At 36.2% G+C, this 16,604-nt stretch overlaps 2 protein-coding genes across 2 annotated transcripts; both read right to left on the bottom strand.

The window, feature by feature from the left end:
* Positions 1-1,284: 1,284 nt before the first annotated feature.
* On the bottom strand, positions 1,285-4,590 carry LOC113351374. The gene is made up of 4 exons (XM_026595372.1): positions 4,471-4,590; positions 4,124-4,219; positions 3,873-3,970; positions 1,285-3,787 (listed from the first exon to the last, which is right to left on the bottom strand). Exons 1-4 carry the CDS (start codon positions 4,588-4,590, stop codon positions 1,285-1,287), a joined length of 2,817 nt encoding a protein of 938 aa, XP_026451157.1.
* Positions 4,591-9,337: 4,747 nt separating this feature from the next.
* LOC113353518 (probable acyl-[acyl-carrier-protein]--UDP-N-acetylglucosamine O-acyltransferase, mitochondrial) lies at positions 9,338-13,194 on the bottom strand. The gene is made up of 11 exons (XM_026597086.1): positions 13,064-13,194; positions 12,876-12,979; positions 12,420-12,544; positions 12,140-12,248; positions 11,730-11,822; positions 11,520-11,636; positions 11,335-11,418; positions 11,061-11,165; positions 10,796-10,882; positions 10,417-10,549; positions 9,338-9,775 (listed from the first exon to the last, which is right to left on the bottom strand). The coding sequence occupies exons 1-10, from the start codon at positions 13,140-13,142 to the stop codon at positions 10,418-10,420; spliced, it is 1,035 nt and encodes a 344-aa protein (XP_026452871.1). The 5' UTR covers positions 13,143-13,194; the 3' UTR covers positions 9,338-9,775; position 10,417.
* Positions 13,195-16,604: the final 3,410 nt, after the last annotated feature.

Here is a 16,604-nt window from a genome sequence, read left to right as displayed (position 1 = left end):
CACCCTGCAAATTTCCTAATGCCCCCAGATTAATCTTATGGACATCTTCATTACGTGGAGATAAAATAATTTTATAGGTTAAGTGTTCTGTTGACATTGGTCCATCCTTTCCCAGGAGCGGGTACACTGAAGATATCATCTCATGCATGTTTTGACATTTGTTCATTGTCGATGGTAGGTTAACAACTTCTTTAGGGTTCGTCCCGATCTACCATATGAACGAAACAAAATTGAAATTATTACACCTACGATATGTATATTTTTACTTTGTATAAACGTTAAAAAGATATAGTTGGTTTATTACCTCTAGTAAGAAGTTAACAAATTCCAAATTTTCTGGTTGTTGTTCCAATCGCATATTTTGGTTTAGTTTCAAGACATTAATATAATCCCAAAGAAATGAACTTCTTATAGATGCTCCAACAGTTTGTTCACGACCTGCGTTCGAGACCACCAGTAAAGTCTATCGAAAATCTCCACCCAAAACAACTGTTACACCTCCAAAATGTCTGTCATCACTACGAATATATCATAGTAGACGGTCAACCTCCTCCATACAAAATCTATGTTGCATTGAAACTTCATCCCATATGACCAATCTGACTTCTTAAATAGTTGGGCGTACTCGGAGTCCTTACTAATCCCAATATTACTATCTTCTTGGACATTAAATGGTATCTTAAAGTCGAATGGGCTGTGCGACCTCCATCAAGAAGTAATGAAGCAATACCCGATGAAGCAATAGTTAAAACTATGTTTCCATCTCTACGAAAACTTCTTGCTATTGTGTTGTACAAAAAAAATTTCCCCGTACCCGCACTTCCATTCAGAAAAAAACATTCGACCATCGCGGTTATTCACAAAATCCACTATTGTATTGTACGTCGTCCGTTGTTCGACATTCAATCTCTCAATATCCATATTGAGCACAGATTCCCTTACTGCAAATTGAAGTTTTCGATGGTACCAAATATATCTGTTACCCACTATTTGACCCCAATCATGTCTTTGTCGTGGCATTGACTTATAGTTCTCTAGTTTTTTTCCAGATTGTCGAAGCAGTTGATCCAACAGGTATAATCCGTAATCCATAGCATGTTCATCAGTTGGATTTAGGATATTAAACATCGATCGTAATCTATGTTGAAGATCATCACATATGTTCATTCGATATTTCGCCCATAAAAGCTCCGGTTTTGTTGGATTGCATTCTGATAGGATAATGCAGAACAGTTTCCTCAGCTGATTTCCGGTTTGCATAACCACCGCTTCTTGAAGGCATTTTTACGATTCTCCATCATTTGCTAATATTCCCAGTGCAATGCATGCCTCTTTTAACGTATCATGGACCGTGCACGCTTCTCCATTAGTTACAGTCCTTAACCCGTCAAAAGACTGGGCACCTCTTACATTTGTGAGTAACATATGTAAGTAGTACAACTCGCCAGCATTAGGGCTAACAAAATACATTCTTCCAATTGAAAAACCTTGTTGTCTGATTTTCCACTCTTTAGTTTCTTTTTTCCATACAAAGTGTTGCGGGAACTCTTGATAAGTATAGGCCGGAGCTGTTGGAGTTTTAGCATAATACTCAAAGTAACCCATCAAAGTGGTCTTATGTTCCTGTGTTGTTTGTATAACAGAGCTCATTGATCGCTTTGAATTATACACAACTCGTTGCTTATTTTGTAGATGCACGGATAACCGCTGTACACTCGGATTCTCTTCATGTAACTGGTACTCCAATAAACGCCATACTGCCTCGGCAAGTCCAATGTACCTCGCATCAATGTACTGTTGAATCTCGTCATGTTCTCCCAATACCATCGTAGTTCGATCACCACCTTTGAAAATATATTTGTTAATATATTTAACCGCTCTTATGCCCGCACATATTTCCACATTGATGTGGCAATTGAACATTCTTGATAGATGTGGATTATATGGAACAACATCAATATTATATGCCTTTTTGTTATTTCTGACCGTTAATTCTCTTCCATACCGACGCCGACAATAACTTGGATACCCACCCTCATCCAAAGTTGTTGTGTTTGTGTAATTCTTTGGATATCCTTTGGTACATTTTTCTTTTGCCATACACGGTGCACCCGGATCTCGATCTCCACATGGACCGTGAACCATACACTTGCTGACCGTGTCAAATAGTATGGGGTCATTTTTCTCATCCGGAAATTCAGCGGAAACAAATTTATCAACCATGTCTGACGTACGAATTTTTTCGGAATCTTTTAAAAATATAAGACAATGCATGTGCGGTAATCCTCGTTTCTGAAACTCGATGGTATAAACATGGGCAACAACTGTACCGAAAACCTTTTTTTCCTTTATTTCTTTCATCGGAGCTTTTCTTTTAATCTCAAAAACGCGAGCCACCAGATCAGGACGATCAAGTGAAGTTTGACGTGGGAAAAGTGCATTTCTTATTTCTGGCCAATTAGGATTAGATGTCATTGTAAGAAAACTATCGAGATGGTGATGAAAACGTGTAATGTCCATTGAATCCTGATATATCTCATGCATATGCCTTCCGCTCCCAGTATGTGAAGATGGTAAAATAAAAGGATTACCTCTATCCCCCGGATTCAAATCATCATTTGTCATATCTGCGATGCAACTGTAACAATCCGAACGCAAAGTCGGTTGGTGGAATCTGATCCATGCAAGTTTACTCTGTTCTGTAGCGGCCCATGCATCAACCAAAAATTGTTGAAATAGTTTTCCGGCTCTTAATATGGTGGAATATTCTGAACGACGTTCAAATATGCGGTAATTATAACACTCCATTTGAGTTAATTTGGTATTCGTATAGGTATTCGCGGCCGCATCCCAGTGCCTTAATGTTGGTGACCATCCCAGCTCTCCAAAAGGAAAGAACAAAACATAATGTAAAGGCAAGTATGCTGGATGACACTCCGAAATTTGTTGTAGCCCGTTATTTTCTCTCAAATGCAATATAATATCTCGCGGCCCAGTCTGTTTATAAGTTTTTTCTGGTACGATAACCACAATCTCTTCCGCTACCGGTAGATTATAATGTCTTACATCAGTTGATTTGTTGTACTGAAGGGAAACACGGAAATTCGGGTCTGCATGACTCATTTGATCCAATATTGTATATGCTTGGCGATACTTGGTATAGAAAACATTAAATTGGAGCATAGTATCCTGAATTGTTTGAAGGACATCCACATTTAAATTAGGATTTCGTTCGCCACGAACAAACAATGCAAAAGCAGGATCATAGATGTATAGTTGTGAGTAAACCGCATGTCTCTCATTCCCAGGCAGTGGCAGAATTCCTCCTGTCAAATGTCTTAGTTCCCCATGTATTGCAAAAGGTCTTGGACCTCTTCCTTTCAAAATTCTTTCATCCAATTTGCATCCAAGGCTGGTATATGCGTTTGCTGCATTATACTCTCTGATATAATTACGGAAAGAAGTTGATCTTGCGTCATTGCCTTCAAATAATTCTCTTAAGGGTCTTAGAGGTTCACGCAGTAAAGGAAGCCGAACTTTTCCTTGAAGACAGCACATACCAAATTTCGGGTTTATCAAAGATGAACTTGTTAGTTTTTCCGCCATCCAGTGCAATGCCCCGCAATGGCGACACTCAACATCCATTTGTCCCAGAAAATGACGTATATTGGTGTGAAGAGTCGGGATCTGGTTCATGGTTGTATTTTGGGAATGTATGTCGTCGTCGCCGTAATCTACTTCATCACTATCATAATCAACATTTTCTTCTTCAACAGTAACTGAGGGCCTGCACATGCGTTACATTATGTAAAACAATATACCTATACTCATGTTCCCAGGTGAAAATTGTTAGAGAAGATTTAGATTCTTACATTGGAATGTTTTGAGCTGAGAATGTGGTACCAACTAAAGGTGTCCGTTGTAAGGTCATGTCGGGCATAATATCACTTCTTCTAGGTAAAAATGTTGACTGCATATGAAATTTATAAGCATTTACGGACTTATTTGAAACCTAGAAATGTAGTTTCATATAAGCTAAAAAAATTGAAGTCTTTTATGATCTATTACATATACCTATTTATATGCTTCAAACAAAAAAAATAAAAAATAAAAAAACATATACCTCTTCGTCAGAATCAGTATCATGAGGCGCATATGATCCTTCCTCCCTCTCTCTAATAATGATATTTCCAGGACGCATCCGTTTCGAATTATGATTCTAAATTTCCGACAATTTAATCAGGAGATGTAAAAAATGTAGCTTTCAATTTGAGAATAATTTCCACATATTATGGTGCATGTACCCACCTCGACATAAATAGCTTTTCCTTTACCCTTTAGTAAACGTTGTCATGCTTCTCTTTCCGTATCATTTTGCAACTGTTTTGATTCCGTGAAACAGTGTTGTGGTTGTTGAGTTTGTATATGAAGTGCTACTTGTGGTGGTAATCTATCGCTATGTTGTTGTACCTCAGTGCGATGAGAATCTTCATTAACCATTTGTGTATCATTTTGAAATTCTCTCCTGCGACGCCTCTGTTGGCCAACTGACCTTCGTGTAGGAGTAATTCTATCCTGATAATTTTCCATTTTGTGTGTGTCATGTATGCGACGGTGGGAAAAAAAAGTATATCGACGATTTATATTGGAAGAGATGCATGTAGAATCTTCAGGTTAACTGGGTTATTAGTTTATTGATTAGCTCTCAGTTCACTGAAGCAAGTTTTGAAATTGGATCGGCAGTTGATTGAAATATTGACCAATATTTCGGGCACGTAATCATAATAAATATCCGGGTAAAGTCTTAATGAAAAGGTGGACCAAAAAAATTGTTGGACAAATACTAAATATCATTAAGACCAAGCTCACTAAAACACGTACATCTACAACGATGGTGGCTCTCGCTGCATTTTCTGCTCGTTCTCTTGCACGCCTTTGCCGCTGTGCTAACGACGCTCTCTGTCGATATATAATATCAGTAAAATTTTAAACTTTAACTGGAAAAATTAAAAATGTATAGATTATGCATACATTTACTTGGGAAGCTATGTGAATTTCCTGGGGATTTTCATTAACCGTTGCCGCTTGATCGTTCCTGCATGAAATATCCGGTCAGTGTTGCTAACTTCATACTTCAAATAAGACCAAAGATATGCATCCGACCCTAATTCACTGGATAGCTTATAAAAGCAATCATAAGTGCTTGGTTATTGGTTAAACTGAAACGATTATGTGCGAAGTTCACAATTGTCCACGGTATTCTTCCATTTGATCATTCTCCCATTTGATCAAAATGTATAGCATCGCACCATTTGATCAAAATAAGGCCCTTTTGTGCGAAGTTCTTCAAAGTTTCGTAAATAACAGTGACCCACAAAATAAAATTTAAGTTTTCCCAAGCACACAAAACTATGATGTTGTTTTTTTGGATTAGTAATGTTTCCAATTTTGAACCTAAAAAACTATTTTGAACGAAGAAAACAAATCATACTATAACCTGTGCAAAGAAAATTAATTGCACAGATATGGTTATGAGCAGACATAAGAAAACATTGAATAAGTTCATTATACAAAGAAAATAAAAGAGAATCAAAACTGTTGCAGCATAAAATGAACAGATGGACCACGGAAGGATCCGATAGCTAAGTTATCTTCTGCTCACATGTTATATCTTCTTTGGCTATCTTCTGTATTCTTGAATTAATTTTTGAGTGCGATAAACCAATCCATTTATAGAAGATCAGTGTAAGTTAGCCCCACTAAGTAACTGTTGCATAGTGGGGAAAGCATAGTGGGGAAAGAAAGTAAAAAAACGACAACGTAATGGGTGACCATAGTTATGGTTTGGATTTCAAATAATAACCGTTTATTTATATGTTGGAACCACCTTTACTAAAAACCATTATGTATTTTGGCAAACAAACACCTACCAGTTTTCTGTAGTTTGGCAAACAAACAACTACCAATATTATAAATTATTAATTTTGAGGGAATCTCCTTAATCTGCAATTGTGTTGCTTCATTTTTTATAAACATGTTCATTGCAATTCCAAATCAATATTATCGTGACTATGGACATCTAAACCTGAGTATTTTTCCCTACTAATTTAATTTAGATCTTCCGTTATGAGTGAAACCTTGGAGCCGCATTTTTTCATAGTATTTTCTTTAGTACTAAGTATACGTGTTACCGGGATTTTTTGGATCCCAAGCCCGATTAAGTTAAGTTCAAGTGACTGCGACGGAATGTATGTAAAAAGAAATATTGAGAATAAATTATATGTTAAAAAAAAGTCAACATTGTACTAAAATTTATTTACAAAGTAGAGTTACAACAATCAAATTCAAATGCTTCCACAACAGCTTTTACAGGTAAATTTCTCAATATTGCATTAAAAATTAGAAAGCTCAATGTTGACTTGGTGCACATTTCTCAGGCTTTTAAGTGTACATTTTCTTCACCATGTTTGCGAATATGGAAGTGTTTATAAGCAGCATGTGTATCCAATGAGGGGCACGAACAACAATCTGAGAATACCATACACTGAATTAGCAAATTTGCTTCACATATGCAGAAAATAATAATGATATGAGTTACCTTGTGTTTTTGTTTCCATTCAGGCCCATAGTGCAAACTAAGATAAATGTGGTCTGTCATTTGCCGGCCTTTCTACAAAAATTAATATATGAGTAGTAGCTTATGTTTTTGTTTCCACTCAGGCCCATAGTGCAAACTAAGATAAATTCTCCCATTTGCCAATAAGAATGTTTGAACCAGTAAGAATGTTTGAAAATGTGATATCGTTTACCTATGGAGTAGCAACATATTTTTTCTTCCCCAATCAGTCACAATCAGACGATCCTCAATCGGCTGTTACCGTCAAATCATGGAAAGTAGATTACATTTCATGGAAAATAAAACAAAATAAACCGATAGAAAAAATAAAATGAACAAACCTTCATATCATGGAAGTCAATCAGAACACCATTCATTGCTAAATGTTTAATCTTGTGAAATCGAGAGTTTCCGTTAATATGATAGTCAGAAAGCTAAGCGCAAGACGTCTAAAAATATGATTATTGGATTTTCTTACCGAGTAATCCAAGTCCCGATCCATCTGTTACAACAATTAAAAAGTGTGAGACACTAAGAATTAGGTATTGTTGAACTAACTGTGTGCCAATGAATTAGCATACCTCGCCATATATAGATAAACATGGATAATTTGTGTCCAAGAACAAACCATTAGTTGTTGTTCGCCGCACTCCGTTTTTTTTTGTCTGAAAAATCATCCATAGACTTTCAAATTTCAATAGCCTAAACCAAAGTAAGATATGGTCAGAAACAACAATACAATCTTTAAAAACTACCTTTGATGTATTCTTCCTTGTTTTTGCATTTTCTCTTTGTTTAACTAAATTAGCTTTGTTACAAACTCAGTTGTAGTTGAGTCTGAAGGTATTCCAAATTCTGGTCCGGTCACACTATTTCGTACAATCTTCCTGTGATTGCTGGTTTGATAGATGTAGTTGTGCCTAAATGTAACCGGGGCTGTCGATTGCCATTTGCAGGGAACAGTTCTCATCACTTTCTTTGTGCGATTAGGGGTGTTAAAGATGCAACTGTGGACATATCTCACTGCATCCATGAATCTAGCAAAACTGAAAAAACAAAATTACACCCAACAGAAATGAAACCGAAAATTACAGCACACAACAAAGTTCAAATAAATTCCATAGTGATGAGAACAAAAGATTCTGATGTTTTTGAAACAGGTAATGAAACTGGGTAAAAGAAAAGTGGGGAGAAGTCATATAACCTGGAGAGTTGGAGTTGGTTTTCACTGTTTTGTAAGTTAAAAACCGAACAGTGGGATTAGTACGGCATATAAGTACTCCACGTATACATCATAAACTGAAGAGTGGGACCTGGGTTAGACACGTTTTGGAAGAAAAAAAACTGTGTTTTAAACCACCCACTACAATAAAGTAGAAGAGATACACATTTAGTTGTGAAGGTAGGTGAATAAAACTACGCCCAGATCTGTCCCATGGACAACTGACGGTGGATGGCCTAAAAAGCCACTCCGCTATAAATTAGTGATAGTATAACGGAGGAAAGGTGCTTTGGATGTTAGGAAAGATTTTGAGACAAATAAGAGGTTTTGTTGCACCCTAATTCTGATATGAAGTTTTGACATCCTGTAGCTATTGACACGGGATATGAAATGCTGATTTCCTTCTTGGATCTTCATAGAATGTAATGAGATATTAATTTCTCATCAGACTGGTGTTGCACCTTACTGCCGTTGCATTATGGGTCGGGTCAACAAAATGAAGGATGAGAAGTTTACTCCACGGAATTGAGTTTACCCGCACAGTTTATGGATTCTAATATTTTCCAATTTAGATGTCCTAATTTTTCGTAGCAACCCATCGCATTTTAAAAAATGATGTCTTTGGAAATTCAAGCACAATGAAATCTTAATCTTTTTACAATCTTAAGAATGCACTTTTCTCATAGATCTTTGTGTTACATGCAATACCAAATTTACTTCTAATCGATCAAAGCAATCTCATTTTACCGTTAATACCAAAACAAATAGAATTTGTTTTGCCATATTTTTACACTTGCAGGTGTCACAAAGACACTTGACTTAGCGCATGTGTGTTGTAATTTTTGTTCTCAACACCATTGCAAATCTTCCTAAAGACTGAGCAATCAGATACCGAACTTATAACCTCTCAGAAACATACGTCTCCTAAACAGCGGTTTGTGCTCTGAAACCAGAGTAAAGGCAACAATAAATTATGGTTAGCAAAAATAAGATAAGACAGGGAAAATCATGGTTTTGTGATCAACTTCGACAACCTTTTTTACCCGAGAAAGTTAGTAGTTAGATATGCTTATATCTTGACTAAAAGATTGTCAACCACTACCAAAACAAAAATAAAAGCAACTCCATCCATATCACAGGAGGAAAGTCCAATAAGTTCGTATAGGGTCATATGGTAACCAGTAACAACCACAACAACAACAAACTAAAGCCCGTGCCGTAACTTAGAACACACAAATTAACAACAATGGTGTAGTAACTATCCCAACTCAACTTTATAACAAGAAAATAATAAAATTATACTAACGATTTAGTTTCTCTTTAAAATAAGGAGTCTTAAAATAATTGGAGCCTTTGAATCTTTTACTGTAGGTATATAATTGGCCGACTGTTCAAGAAAATGAGGGATTGAAGATTCTTCTGAAATATTGGTCCAGGCATCCAATCTCTTAAATTCTGAAGAACTGGGAATCAAAGTTGGATCATAGTTAAAAACCCCATGAACCAGACGACGAATAACCTTTATTTATACAAAAAGATATAAAACATATAAGTTGAGAAAACAGAGAGGATTTAGAAATACTATCATTTTATAATTGTCAACCCAACTACTAAGAGATAGATGCTAGAAGTTCCTCATGACGTTCAACTCAGACAAGTCTTTTTTACTCAAGCTTACCCATGCTTCAATTCCGCGTCCTGAACTTAATATCCATTAACAAAGCCATATTCTTCATATACTAAATTACTAGAACAAAAACCAGAATAGAGATACACCCATTGATCTGAACTAAACTGGATCTAACACCCGGGTAGAAAATTGGATAATTGAATAATTTAGAAAACTGCAAACCAACTTCCATATCATTCATGGTTGTGAGCTTGTTCCGGGGCAGAGTACTTTTCAACCTCTTGGCACTCTCTTGAAAGTCCTATACCTGTACAACAAAATAAAGCAGTGGCATTCAACTTTGACAGGCAAACTAGTTTTTTTGGTGAAAATTATTGTTCTGCGGGGTGATAAAGTGAGTAACCTAATAGCACACACAAACATCTAAAGGTTGAGTGAATCCAATTATTTGGCTAGCGAACCAAGTTTAGATCACATTGCCAAATTGGTGCCTTGTTGTAATTATTGGATCGATTATGAAGCCATGAAGGGCACAATACAGGCAACAAAAATGTAGGGCTGTCCTGCCCAAGTATCTAAGTGAGTGCTTACGACTGATTATACACTAAATATTGATTACAAGTCACTTTAGAATGTAAAGAAGATATATTTTTGGATGTTATATCCTGATCCTAAAAACGTGTGCATTTCAAGAACCTGTTTTTAGTTTGTTCTGGCTAATACCACATAAACCAGATTCAAATTTATAGCAGTTCTAATATGATTCCTTTTTTCACCCAAAAAATAAACAAACGAACAATTTGTTTGTATTTGTGAGCCTTTTTGGTTATTAAGCTATTCTGGAGAAGTTTGATTTTGTGGTTGCATAGTGATTTTTACAGTTTGTAAGTCGAAACAATTATCTATAAAAGGATGCAGACAAAGTTGTTTCGAGTTGCAGGAACTCACCTTAACTAGAGCTATAAGAGCCACTCCAATGCTTGAACTTGCAAATTCCACGACGGTCTTGCTCAAAAGAGTCCCGAATAGATTCAACCATAGAGCGCACAACATCCAACATAGCTAATTCTCTAGTTTTCTCCTGTGATATAATCAAATGATGCAGGGATATAAATCTTCTTCTGTATTATTGGTGTTCATTTAATGGATGTAACTAAATTTTTATTGACTCATTCAGTTAAGATTCGGCTTAGAACATTTTTATAAGTGTTTTAATTCAAACATTAGCAGTTTTCTTTCTATTGCCGTTGCCATAATAAAATAACTATGAGGAATTAAACATGTCGTAAAACACGTTACACTGGTTAAACCAAGAAAAGAAGATTACCACTTCAGCGAGACGATCTTCAATACCCCCTAACTTTCCATCTACTGGCATGAACATTTTTTGATACGCCCTCCTCATGCCTGTAACCTTAATTTTTTTTTGCCATAAAAGAAAAATTAGCAGTATGCTATAAAGCTCGAGAAACAACAGAAAAAGATCCAAGCATAAGAAGAAGATAGATTAAAGGCAGATACAGAAAAAAGTGATCAGGATATGAAAGTGAGTTAATAAAAACCAAACTATATTCATATGGAATAAGGCCAACCTCTTCACTGGAGAATCCACGGCGCCGCAGACCCTCCAAATTTAATCCCCGAAGGTTGGCTCTATCACCAGTAACCATCATGTACTTTGGAACATCTTGTGAAACCTAGAAAAATAAGCAACATTTCAGACTTGCGAAAATTGCAAACGCCAAAATGATCGGGCTAATTAACTCGATTATCTCTGTATAACCCAATTGAAATACTTTGTTCAGCAGAAACTCTAATGTGTTGAGGATAGTTTTGCATATATTTAGAGGCAAAATAAAAGCATACCACAGAACCACCACCGATGAAAGAATGTGAACCCAGATGACAGAATTGATGGACAACAGCACCGCCTGCAGAGTGAGCATAGTCCTACATTACAGAACCTGAATTAAATTACTACAAGTACAAACAAAGATTTTCATGACTGAGAACTAATAATGGATGTATCGAACTGTCAAACAGAGACTTACTCCGACCACAACATGCCCAGCTAAGAGAGTATTGTTTGCAAGTATAATGTTGTTACCAAGTTTGCAGTCATGCGCAATATGACAACATCCCATAATAAGATTGTTGTCACCAATAACCTAAAAATATTGGAAGCCAATCAATATATGAAATCTAATTAATAGAAAGGATTAGTATCTATTAAACATCAACTAGCTACAGCATCTCCATACCGTTCTGTCACTTGGTTTTGAAGATCGGTGAATTGATGTATACTCTCTGATCTCGTTGTTGTCGCCAACATCGAGGAAACAATCGCTCCCTGGCTAACCAGAAAAGTAATATACGACAAATCAAATATCTTATTCCTTTGAAAATGACCACTAAAGCACCGACAAGAGCTGCTACATTATTATAGTTTCATATGTCAATTTTGAGCCGGAGTAATTATTTGCACATGCCAAAAAAAGGGGAAAGAGGGCCCTCATTGAGTTTGCCACCCTTGAAGTCTTGAGGAGTCAGTTGAGATTTTAGTTGTACGCCTATGCGGCATGGAAGCTTAGGACTCTTGCTTTAAGATACTCTCTTTTATTTAAATCAGTCCTACACTGTTCGGTACCTATCAGTGTAGAAAGAAACTAACCTTGTATTTCATATCTTGGCACTTCACTCCAACCACTGCATGATGCCCGATAATGTTATTGCATCCAATGGTTGTACGCCCTGGAATATCTTCTCCAACAATAGCACCACTGCCTGACACAGTTTGAAAGCAAACAATTACTCCAGGCAAACAACTACCACAAGAACACAGTAAAAAAAGTAACTTCCAAATACCATGTGAAACTTTTCCTTGAGTAAAAGAAGAACAATGATTGAAACCAGAATATAGGTCATAGAAATGGCAAAATTGTAAAGCTTACGTCATTAAAGTGCACCGTTCCCCTATCTCCGTATCTCCAAAAATATGACTCCCAGGATATAATTTACAAGCTTTACCAATCCTCACCATTGAACCAACTGTACAGAATGGACCAATAGTAACATCCTATATATAAAAACCAAAAACATATGATGAAACGCACATAAAAACACAAAATTTCCCTATTTTTGCACGATTATACGAGCAGTACCCCCAAACTAATAGCCAAAAAGATGATCCATAACTTGTATATACGTCAACGGATCAATGGACGAATACCAACTTAAACCATTTCGGAAATTTAGTCCATTGCATCGTTAACTTAAATGAAGGCAACCTGTTTGTAATTATGTCTACAAGAACAAAATGAAAAATTACATTGAGAAGAAATATTGTGATTGTAACTAAGATGCATACTCTAGTAATAGAAGCATTGAAAAAACAGGAGTATTATTACCTGATCAATAACAGCCTTAGGATGAATAATAGCAGTTGGGTGTATAAAACTAGAGTTGGTTTCAGATGAAACTTCTTCAGAGCTTCTTCTCTCCCCAGAAACATCTGCAATATCGAAAAATCAAACATATCAATAAGGAGGGATTGAGATTGGGAGAGAGGGAAGAATGGGTTGTCGTTAGTTCTTACAGCTGAGTGTTCTAGTTAGGCGCTGGAGAGTGAGTGTTTGAAGAGAAGAGAAAAAGGGTTTCTTCAGGAGTGAAACCATAGTTTTAGCCTTCTAGGGGTTTCTCAAGGAAGGAAAAGACAGTCCATTTGGTCTGAACTTTGTCCTCTTCGTAATAGTATAGTCTCATTGGTTTTATCTCCTGCTATCCGCACCCGATTTAGGATTCTGGGTCAACAAGAAAGTTTATAGCCTGTTTGGATGCGTATGCAGAAGTAACTTTTCGTTTTTTTGAAAGTCAAGAGAAGTTAATTTGAGTATAAAATCGCACAACGATTTTTAGAAGTAAAAAACTCAAATTTTTGTGACGCAAACTAATTTTTTTCTTTTTTCTGATATCCTAAAGTAATGGTCGCTAGACTACTTCAAACTTTTTAAATTGGAGTGAGTTCTAGCAATTACAAGGTTTGAACCACAAATATAATAATTTAACTTTTGATTTATGCTCAATTGTGCGTTCTCTTTAGGAGTATCCACAAGTATGGCTATAAAACTCATATATACAAAACAAAACAAAACAAAGCAAAACAAAACAAAACAAAACAAAAAAACACGTCGTAACATGGGTTATTCATAAAAATAATAAGTTAAAAGAGAGAAATTTTCATGCCAAATTTGGCAACCTAATTTAACGGGGAAAGAGTGTAACTGCGACCGGCCTCGAGCAAGAATGAATGCCCAAGATTAAATGATATCAATATTTCATATTACACCCGATGAGCAAAAAAGAAGCGAAAGTATTAAAGAGCAAAAAAAAAAACACGAAAGTAGTAAAGAAACACAGGAAAAGCAAGAATGAATGCCCCATATTAAATGTTGGAAAAATTATTGAAAAACAACAAACTTTCAATGCTCATTCCAAAAAAAATCACAACTGAAGATCGGTGCAAGAGCTAAAAATAAATCTGGAAAGGGGCAAGAGAAGCAAGATTTGATGCAAAAAGATGATGAAAACAAGAAGAATTCTGCAAAATTATAATGCATGTCTCTCAATATGATGACCAAAACCACTACATGCAACTATGAGAGGACGAGATAATACTGAACCGTAAAACCAATGTGGTTGGGCTCCTTAAATATTATCAGTTTAATCATTTCTATTTTCAGTTTATTATTCAGAGTTTTAGTTTTAAATCAAATATTTATTTTGTTGCTTATATTTCAAATCATATTGTTAACTTAATTCATTCAATGTTAACAAATTTGCATCAGCATAATGTTTTTAAATTGTTAGGATCGTGCGAAAATAACACAATTTGTCTATGTAATGACCCGTCCCTCCACCGATATTGCCCCCACTTAGCCACTGCGGTCATCCGACAGTGTGGAGTTTTCAACGGGCATCCATGCGGTAATTCAGCAGAAACTTCCCGGATGGTCACCCATCCCTGGATTATTTCCGCCCGATCACGCTTAACTGTAGAGTTTTCTGCCAACTCTGGAGCCAATTGTGTTGAAAAGGCCTCGGTATTAGGAAAGTAAAAATCATTACTCATATTTCATTCGGCCAACCACTGCCGAATATCGAGGTATTACATTCTAAGTATCATAATAACAAGAATCTTTCATTAACATACTAAAAACAAATTCGTATTACTAGTATTATCTATAAATAACTCACATCATTAAGTAGACTTTTTCATTCAGATTTCCTAAAGATTTCCGGAGTGGAGAGACAATAGACAATTATTTAGAGCAACATTTGCGTCGAAAAGATATAACAGCAACATCTGATAACTGTTAGAGAACTGCTCGGTCGAACTCGTAACCGTTGCTATCTGATGATATTTTTACAGTGGTTGTAGAAGTGGTAAGTAATGGTTCGTTCAAGACTTGTGAAAGCAGATTTTTTAGACTTAAATTTTATAAATGATAATAACAAACTGAAATAAAAAGGTGATGTGAATATTGTGGAGAGACTGGGGCTAGGATTCCACCATTGGTCGATATTAGTGATTTAATAAAATAATAATTTCGCAACTCAACATTCAAATTGATTCTAATAGTATTGCCTAGACATGTAGATTTTTAATAAAATAGATGTTAATCCAAGCATAGAATATCAAAACTCTAAAGCAAGCGTATTCTATCAAGAGAAAATACACCTAACTAATCAAAATCATATAATCCATTTTTAGTTCAATGCAAAAATCATAATAGAATTTCTATAATTAATTTAAAATAAAGATATATCACTTTTACCGAAACAACAGCTTCCTCCATCGCCCAAAGGATTGGGTTTAGCTCTTCATCATGATGCAAACACACTCAAAAAGATAATTTATTGCTCAAAAGGTGCTTACAAGGATGATAATATGGGAGAAAATAATTAAAAACGGGTTTGTAACACTTATTTCTGTTATAAACCAGCTATTACAAAGAACGATAAATGAGTATTGTCGCTTTACTATATCAAAAAAGACTGTCGCGCAACAGTCGCTGAGACTGTAGCTTCTAAGACCCACGGATGTGTGTCGTTATCACTGTTGATAAACGACTATCTTGATTGGTCTGTTCTTCGTGTTCTTCATCTATGCAGCAGCAGAAATGGCGTTTCCTGCAACTTTGATTTCTCGACTCTCTGTTCGTTCTCACTGCTCCCCAAACTCTCCATCCCATTCTCTATGCTACCCTAGAGTCGTATTTATACTCAACAGGGCCAAGAATAACTCCTCATTACTCCACGAAATCTCCCATTATACGGCAGTGAAGAAAAATGTTCTCGAGAATATTTTCTTCCCTGATTTGCCTTCTCATGTCTGCGGATATGTAACACACTCCAAAAAGATACTACATGCACCAAATAACATCAAACATGCCTCTACCACAAGATAACTTCCCAAAATAATGAGAAGTCCCGAGAATATTTCACAAAGAATATATGGGCCCTGTTTTCTTCAAATGAGAGAATCGACCTTGCTTTTCTGAATCAAATGCAGTGATCACCCTTGTTTTAGCGTAACAGATCAATACAAATCTAGTTCAAACCAAGAATCTCGCTAAATATCTTCATCAATCTTCACAGATTAAATGCAGGAAAACACGAGTTTTTCCTCACTCCCTGTTTTGCTTCCAAATGATTATCCAGCCCAACTAGATTGATTCCAGCGACCCTACCACTCCTGTCTAGTCCAGAGTAAAATACCCAACGATTTTCATCCTTTTAATCTACCTAAAACACGCTCACATCGCAAACCCTAATCTCTGGCCAGTGGCTGCAAAAGTTCCCGCCAAAACTGGAATTTGAATGAAGAAGATGACCTCCCCCTAACAGACATGGGGGTGTGAATAGCGGATGCCTTGAGTGGTGCATGGGGGTTCCCTTATCCAAAATGAGGGTGCATTTAGTACTTTTCTCCGGGGGTCCAAATAGCACTTTTCGAGCAACTTTTTCCACACAAGTGTATTTCTCCAAAAACACCTACACAAACATAAAAACACCATAATAAGTACAAAATCAAGCACTAACAATAGAGACACTGAAGACAATTCAGAACAAAAATA

The sequence above is a fragment of the Papaver somniferum genome, chromosome 2 (genome assembly GCF_003573695.1).
Source record: "Papaver somniferum cultivar HN1 chromosome 2, ASM357369v1, whole genome shotgun sequence".
In the NCBI taxonomy this organism is placed as follows: Eukaryota; Viridiplantae; Streptophyta; class Magnoliopsida; order Ranunculales; family Papaveraceae; genus Papaver; species Papaver somniferum.
Note: the sequence above shows the minus strand (reverse complement) of the source record. Positions and strands in the feature narration are given on the sequence as shown.